The 8,087-nt window shown below is 31.6% G+C and overlaps 1 protein-coding gene across 1 annotated transcript; it reads left to right on the forward strand.

The window, feature by feature from the left end:
* Positions 1 to 285: 285 nt before the first annotated feature.
* LOC108339266 (ABC transporter G family member 1) lies at positions 286 to 3,857 on the forward strand. The gene is made up of 7 exons (XM_017576406.2): positions 286 to 694; positions 802 to 881; positions 982 to 1,452; positions 2,147 to 2,233; positions 2,343 to 2,474; positions 2,554 to 2,835; positions 2,950 to 3,857. Exons 1-7 carry the CDS (start codon positions 460 to 462, stop codon positions 3,631 to 3,633), a joined length of 1,971 nt encoding a protein of 656 aa, XP_017431895.1. The 5' UTR covers positions 286 to 459; the 3' UTR covers positions 3,634 to 3,857.
* Positions 3,858 to 8,087: the final 4,230 nt, after the last annotated feature.

Raw genomic sequence — 8,087 nt, forward strand, 5'->3', positions numbered from 1 at the left:
GTTCACGGTTGAAATTTTAGAGGCCCCTTGATCAAAATGAAATATTCAACTAACAAAAAAAAATCATTTAAGTAATACTATAAACGCAGGAAGACAAAAAGAAAAAAACGATGATTATTGGAGTTTTTGCGTCACATTTATGTTCATATTCCAAGTGTGAGAATGAGAACCTCGATTAATCCGTGAAAAAAACAAGATCATGTTTGGTGCGGCGTCCCCTTAAACGTACCACTATATTTTGTGGTTCAAAATTTGCCTCTCTTCTCCCACAATTAATATTTCTACCTAACTTCGAATGGTGTTAAATTTTTGAATCAAATGGATCCAAGAAGCACATGTTTATATATGAAACTGACATTAAAATATGAAACATGTGTCATGGATCCTTATTTTGTATATATATGTGGGTTCATTTGTTAGAAGTTATGATTCATTGACAGAGCCTGAATTGCAGGTGATATGGATAGTTCAGAAGCAGTTTTGGAGAAAAGTGTGATGAACATTGAAGGCAGCAGAGTGGAAATGGAAGGTATCTGCTTGACATGGAAGGATGTATGGGTCACTGCTTCTAACAGAAACAATGGAAGCAGATCAATTCTCGAGGGTCTCACTGGTTATGCTAAACCAGGGCAACTCTTGGCAATTATGGGTCCTTCTGGCTGTGGCAAATCTACACTACTTGATACTTTAGCAGGTATTTCATATTCAATAAAACAAACATAAAACACTTTTACCATTCTTCACTCCAGTTATAATTTTATTCTATAACTAGTCACTAAATTAAATAAATTGTTGTTACAGGTAGATTAAGTTCAAAGATGAGGCAAAGTGGGGAGATTCTGATCAATGGTCATAAACAAAGATTGACTTATGGAACCTCAGTATGTACAAAATCTTACTTTCATCATCAACATACTAATTACTACCTCATCATCATCATCATCAATCTTAACATTGTTTGGATCCATGTTGTGACGACAGGCGTATGTGACACAAGATGATACCTTGTTGACAACCTTAACGGTTGGAGAAGCTGTGCATTATTCAGCTCAACTGCAGTTACCTGACACCATGTCAAAACAAGAGAAGAAAGAGAGAGCAGATTTTACAATCAGAGAAATGGGTCTTCAAGATGCCATTAACACAAGAATTGGAGGATGGGGTGTTAAAGGGATTAGTGGTGGTCAGAAAAGGAGAGTTAGCATCTGCATTGAGATTCTTACACGACCTAAACTTCTCTTTCTTGATGAACCAACAAGTGGACTTGACAGTGCAGCTTCCTACTATGTCATCAAAAGAATCGCTTCCCTTGCTCAAAATGATCACATTAAGAGGACTGTTATAGCATCAATCCATCAACCTAGTACTGAAGTTTTTCAACTCTTCAATAACCTTTGTCTTTTGTCTTCTGGTAAAACAGTTTACTTTGGACCTGCTTCTGCTGCATCTGAGGTAATAATAAAAATAAGAATTAATTACTTCTGTAATAACTCCGCAGTGTTTAAAAGTTAGCTAGATTTCTATTTTTAAATAATTCTATTAGATTTTGTTTTAAAAAAATTACTAATAATGTTAACAATATCCTACATGTTAATTCATGCTCTTTTTTATTTTTTTAACAAAGTTTTTGTCACGTATCAGTTACTGTCACGTGTGGGTGTTTATATCAAATATTATTGTTTTAATTTTAATTTTTGATTCAATTTAATCACAATTTTATCAAAATGGAAAAATATTATCTCTCCAAATTCAAAAAAAAATATTATTTGTATAAATGTTCTTTTTAATATTTTTATTAAAAATAATTTTTTAACTTATTACATTATTATATATTATTAATTATCATATATTATTAATTTATTTTGTTAATCTATATTTTTTTTATAAAATTAAAATTAATTAAGTATAAATATTTTTACAGAAAAAATAAGTATTTAATATATCATAATCCATGTTTTTTTATAAAAATAAATTAATTAATAGCATTTATAGAACCACCTAAACACATCCCCACAAAGTGGAACCCTATTCAATTAAGCATAAAAATAACTACCAGATTTTATGTATTCTATTCCATTGTTACTGTGTTTTACCAATTTCTTTTTTTCTAATCATAAGGCTCCCCTTTCTTATTATGCTTATGTAGTTTTTCGCTTCATATGGCTATCCTTGTCCCACTCTCATGAATCCGTCTGATCATTTACTGAAAACTATAAACAAGGATTTCGATCAGGTAAATAAAATGACCAAGTTTCCATATTCTATTCTTCTTTATAATACAAGATAAACACAACTGTAATCAACAAAATCCAATTAAAACGTGTTATGATTGATCTTATTAGGACATTGAGGTGGGTTTAGCAGTAACTACAAACTTGCCCACAGAAGAAGTGATTCACATCCTTGTGAACTCATACAAATGCTCTGAGAGAAATCAAGAAGTTAAAAATGAAGTAGCTTTACTATCTGAGAAGGTAACCCTCAATGCTTCTTCTCTAACATTCATAAATGCTCACATTGCAAATACTTAACATTAACTTTAACTGGTTTCAGAAGAAAAGTTCATCGGATGTGAAGAGGGGACATGCTGGCTTCCTTAACCAGTGCTTTGATCTTACGAAAAGATCGTTCGTCAACATGTTTCGTGATCTGGGCTATTATTGGTTGCGCCTTGTCATATATATTGCATTGGGTATAAGTTTAGCCACTGTTTTCCATAATTTGGGCACAAGTTATGACTCCATTAAGGATCGAGGTTCTCTTGTTGCTTTCATAGTTGGATTCCTCACTTTCATGACCATTGGTGGATTCCCTTCCTTTGTGGAAGTCATGAAGGTATAAATTATAAGCTATTCTCATTCTAAAATGTCGTTAACAGAAGTGAGAAAATATCATTTTAATCAATGTGGAACTTTGAATTCACTTTGAATTTTGAATTTCTAACTGCAGGTATTTCAACGAGAAAGAGAAAACAGGCATTATGGAGTCACTGCATTTGTGATTGCAAACACCTTATCATCTATCCCATTCTTGGTATTGGTTGCAGTAATTCCTGGGGTTATAGCTTACTACCTTCCTGGTCTTCAGAATGGATTCGAACATTTCGTGTATTTCATTTGTGTTTTATTTTCTAGTCTGATGTTAGTGGAGAGTCTTATGATGATAGTTGCGAGCATTGTTCCCAACTATCTAATGGGCATCATAACTGGTGCTGGAATTCAAGGAGTAATGCTTTTACTAAGTGGCTTCTTTAAGTTGCCAAACGATATTCCCAAGCCAGTTTGGAAATACCCTTTACACTACGTTGCTTTTCATACCTTTGCCAACCAAGGAATGTTCAAGAACGAGTATGAAGGACTAAGATTTGAAGCAGAAAATGATGGAGGAAGCTCACACAGTTACATCACTGGTGAAGAGGTTTTGAGAAATGTGTGGCAAGTTGACATGAGTTACTCAAAGTGGGTCAATCTTGCAATCTTGCTGGGGATGATTGTTCTGTATCGAGTATTATTTTTGGTTATTATCAAGATTGAAGAGAAGTTGAAGACCGTTGTTGTCCCGCTGTCTTCCAAGAGATCAACACAAATCATGGAAAACCCCAACGCCACTCCTTCGCATTCACAAAATACTTAGTTTTAAATGTTATTACTTTTTCCACAAATTTTAATTGTAATGAATTAACTAATTAGATAGACATGTGTGGTGTGTAACATACGATAATCTGTTATATGATTTTTAAGTGTGTTTTGGATTTGTCTTGTATCACCTACGTCTTGGACAAATGACTTTGTAATCCTTCAAATTCATACAACTTTAAATGACAATAGTGAGAAAAAAAAAAGACAAATAACATCACATATTTAATGTCTACCTTAGCTAAAATTTTATGTAAAAATATTGTGATGACTATCTTTATTATTAAAACAACGTTGTTTATGTCAAACTTCCAATCATCTGATGTAAATTTTAAAAATTTAAGGTGTACTAGTATAGTAAAGGGAACAACAATGTTACTTTTGCTTATACAGCGGTTGACGAACTAAGGTATATACAAGCGAGACAAAAAGGGATAAGTTTTTTGTCTCAGTTCTGAACCGAGGTAAAAAGGGGCAGGCTTTTTCCTCGGTTCAAATGCAACCGAGGCAATGAAGGGTAATTAATATATTTTTTTTTTAATTTTTTTTTCATTAGATTTTTTTTATTTTTTATTTGGTTCAAGAAGATGTCATTAGCCCTATCAACAATAGATGGATCCGATGATACTCTTTGAAGAACTTCAGTTGTAGAGTCATAAATCTGCAGATGTTTTAGCTGGGATATCACTTCCTCTTGTTCATCCTCATTCCATGGAATACATTCCATATATTCTAGACATGACACAATCCCAAATCAAACATGATTTTGCTGATACCTACAAAATAACGCAAGTAAAAGTAAGAACATAACAAACCAATTGCAGTCAAGAAACAAGAATAAAAAGAATGTACAGAACAACAAACATCTACCTAAGATAACACAAAACATTAGGAAACTTGAGCAAGATCAAAACTTTAGGAACTCCATCCCATGGAACGCAACTTAGCCTTGAGATCCTCGTAGTACATCAAAACCACACCTTTCACATACACTTCCACATTATCACAGTCGTTGATCTTCACCGAATGTCGCAATGAAGCTTCTCTGCGAAGAACCGACTCTTCTCAGCCAGAATGCTCTTCTAGACCTCCATCGACACCCTCAGGTTGTCCCAAACGATCACCTTCATCGACACCCCTCACTTAACTATCAAATTTGAAACACAATAAAAACTCTAGAAAGGGAAGGGTTTAACTAGAGTTTTTAAAACTTTTCGTAAAGAAGTGATTAAGTGTTTTTGAAAGAGTTACAGGACCTGCAATAAGCATTAAACACTTAAGTATTACTAAGAGCATTTATGAAAACTTTTAAAACGAAAGCAAAAAGGAAAGTTTATTTTCATACTGGTTCGTTCCAAACTAAGCTACATCTAGTTCTTCCTTAAGCACTCTTAAGGGGTTATAATAATCTTCAAAGATTAAAACACAATTTTAGCTACCCATGGTTTTACAACTAAGCCAACTGGATAGAACGAATTTCACCACTTCTGGTATAAAGCTAGTTTAATTGACTAGTACGTTTAACTCCACTGAGTTAAACTTACAAGTGTCTGAATTCACTTCTTAATCTAAAAACAACAAGTTGTTTTGCGAAATACATGTATAGAAGATTATTCTTACAGAGAGGATATGAAATCAATACAATGAAGTTCTAAAAACTCTATAAGAAAACTTTTCTTTTTCAAAGTAAGATTCTTAAACGACGTGAGCTTTAAAGAGAAAACAACATCGTGAGTGTAAGCAATATATTTTTTGTTATTGTCTTCTCTCCATGCAATATAATTTATATAAACTTCTTTGAAAGAGCTTTCGCTTTCTTGGAGGAATCTAGTCTTTTAGTTAGAGGTCAGTGTTGCATGTACGAAAGAGACAAACAAAAGGTATGAAGGAAATATTCCTAGAATATATTATCTCTTAACGTTTATCTAATTCTGATATAGACTTTTGAATAAAAGTTTTGTATTGGAATTCATAAAAAAAGAGAACACAACACAACAAATAAAAAAAGTACTAATACATATGTGCAATAAAGTGTTAGACGATCTTAATCGTTTAGACATTTGTACATGAGTAAGCGTTTAGACACAATCTCTTTAAATAACTTACAACATTTAAGATATATAGCATTTAACGTTTTTATCCTAGACGGTTTGTTTATTAAACGTTATTTCGTTGTTAAACTTCCAAACTATAGTTTAAACAATCTTATCTTAACAAAAATTATATTTTGTAATATTAATACCTAAAAACATCCCCATTAAAAGGTTAAAGAGTAAAGATGAGAGTTTTTTTATAAAATCTTTTACTCTTTATAATAGTTTTAATTACGTAGTCACTTATTATTTTTACACTACTGAGAAATAAGAAGAGAGAGGAATTGTTTTAAAAGTTTTATTTTAATATGCATTTAATATATTTAGGAGTTATTTGTTTCAAAATGTTTATTTCAAAAGATTATATATATATATATATATATATATATATATATATATATATATATATATATATATATATTCTTCTATAAATTATGTTCTTTAAACATTGTTTTGAAAATGTTTTTCACGAGTACAAGAATTTTATTTCAAATATGATATTCCATAAAGTTTTGAAAGTTTATTATGAAATAATTTTATTACAGATAATCCAAAAGTCACTTTACCAAACATAAAATGAATTTGAAAATTATGAAGCTGTGATTAGAAATTTCGGTGAGTTAGAAATTATGGGGTGCAGTAAGAAAAGGCCACAATTGATTTCGAATATCGAATGTTCAAAACAAAACAGGACCAGTTTCAATTCTTGGATGAATTAGGCCCTATTTACACTGGGCTAACTTCATTTGTGCAAAAGTAAAAATAAAAGTATCATGCATAGTAGCTTACGATGGAATCATATACTTTGCATTTTCTTAAAGTACTTTTTTACCATTAAATTTTAGTAATTTTTATTTACTTCTTTATGTTTTGAAATTACTTTTCAATTAACGTGAATCTTCCAAGTTAACAATAATGAGGAGTAACAAGATAAGAAAAAAAGTTAAAGTTCGTATACATTTTAAATGCTGGTTTATTTTCATATTTGAGCATATGTGAAGACGAAATTTTTATCCACTCTTGTTTCCATGCATGTAAAGAAATTTTAGAGATTTGATTTGTGTGAAAGATGGAGGAAGTAATCCACGCAAGTCCCAAAGATGGGAGATTGTGAACTGTTCATTTAAACGAAAAGATCAAAATACTCTTGTTTTATTTTGCAAAAATTGAAGATGTTTGGAGAGATTCCTTGGAGTCAATGCATGGGTTGGAATTAATTATAGGGAGAGAGAATGGACTCTTTCGAAGAAGGAATGCAGTTTTGTGTAGTGGGGTAAGCATGGAATCTATTATGTTAGGAGTGGAATCGATTATGGTGGTGGTAATGGAGTGGTCAATCGATTATTACAGGGAGAGAGATAAAATTGGTAGAATCAATTATGTAGTCCTATTGAAGTTATAGAATCAATTATGGTTTGGTAAAATCAATTATGGTGTGGTAGAATCAATTATGTTCATGTTCAATGTGTGGTAGAATCAATTCTAGGAGTGATTATGAGATTGGTGGAATCAATTCCATTATTGTTGGAATCAATTATGACCATTGCAATCGAGCTTGTCGAGCTAAACCCAACTTGCCGACCTTGCTTGCCAATCTTACCGATCTAAACTGACCTTGTTTGCTAACCTTATCGAGCTAAACCAAGCTTACTAATCTTACTTATCAAGTTTGATCAACTTCTCCTCTATTGCCGAGCTTGATAACCTTCTCCTATGTTGTCGAGCTTGACCAGTGAAACCAAGTCTGTTGAGCTCAAATCGCACTTCTTTGGTTGGAGGACGTTCATTCATTTTTTTCCAATTTTAATTTCTTTTTTATAACAATTTCAATTTCATTTTAATATAATTTCGTCTATGTATATTTAAATTTATATCAAATTTCAACACAAGAAAAACTTGTAATAATATATTTCTATCAATTAAAACATTTTTTAATTTATTTCACATGTCACATCATTCAAAAACTTTTGTAATCTTTTTCTTCAAATTTGTTCATTCATCCCTTCAAATGTCATAATTCAAACAACACTACAATCCTCTCTCTATTTTCTCAAATTCATCCACTCAGTCTCTCTCACATCCACTCTCTAATCCAAAAACTAACTAAATGTTTCAAATCAATTGCTTTTTTTGTGAATTTTGTACAACTGATTATGTTTTTTTTTGTTTAATACCTATTTTGGTTCCTCCAATAAAAAAATTTGTTCAAAGTAGTCCTACCTTTTAAATTTTTTTGTGTAAAACAGTTCAAGTTAATCCTTTATGCTTATGGTGTTAAAAATCTAACAATGCAGCTGCCCCATAGCTAAAATTGAATGACATGTCTAGTTAGTGATTGTGTGGCACGCTGAGGTCAATT

Source organism: Vigna angularis, chromosome 1 (genome assembly GCF_016808095.1).
Source record: "Vigna angularis cultivar LongXiaoDou No.4 chromosome 1, ASM1680809v1, whole genome shotgun sequence".
NCBI lineage: Eukaryota > Viridiplantae > Streptophyta > Magnoliopsida > Fabales > Fabaceae > Vigna > Vigna angularis.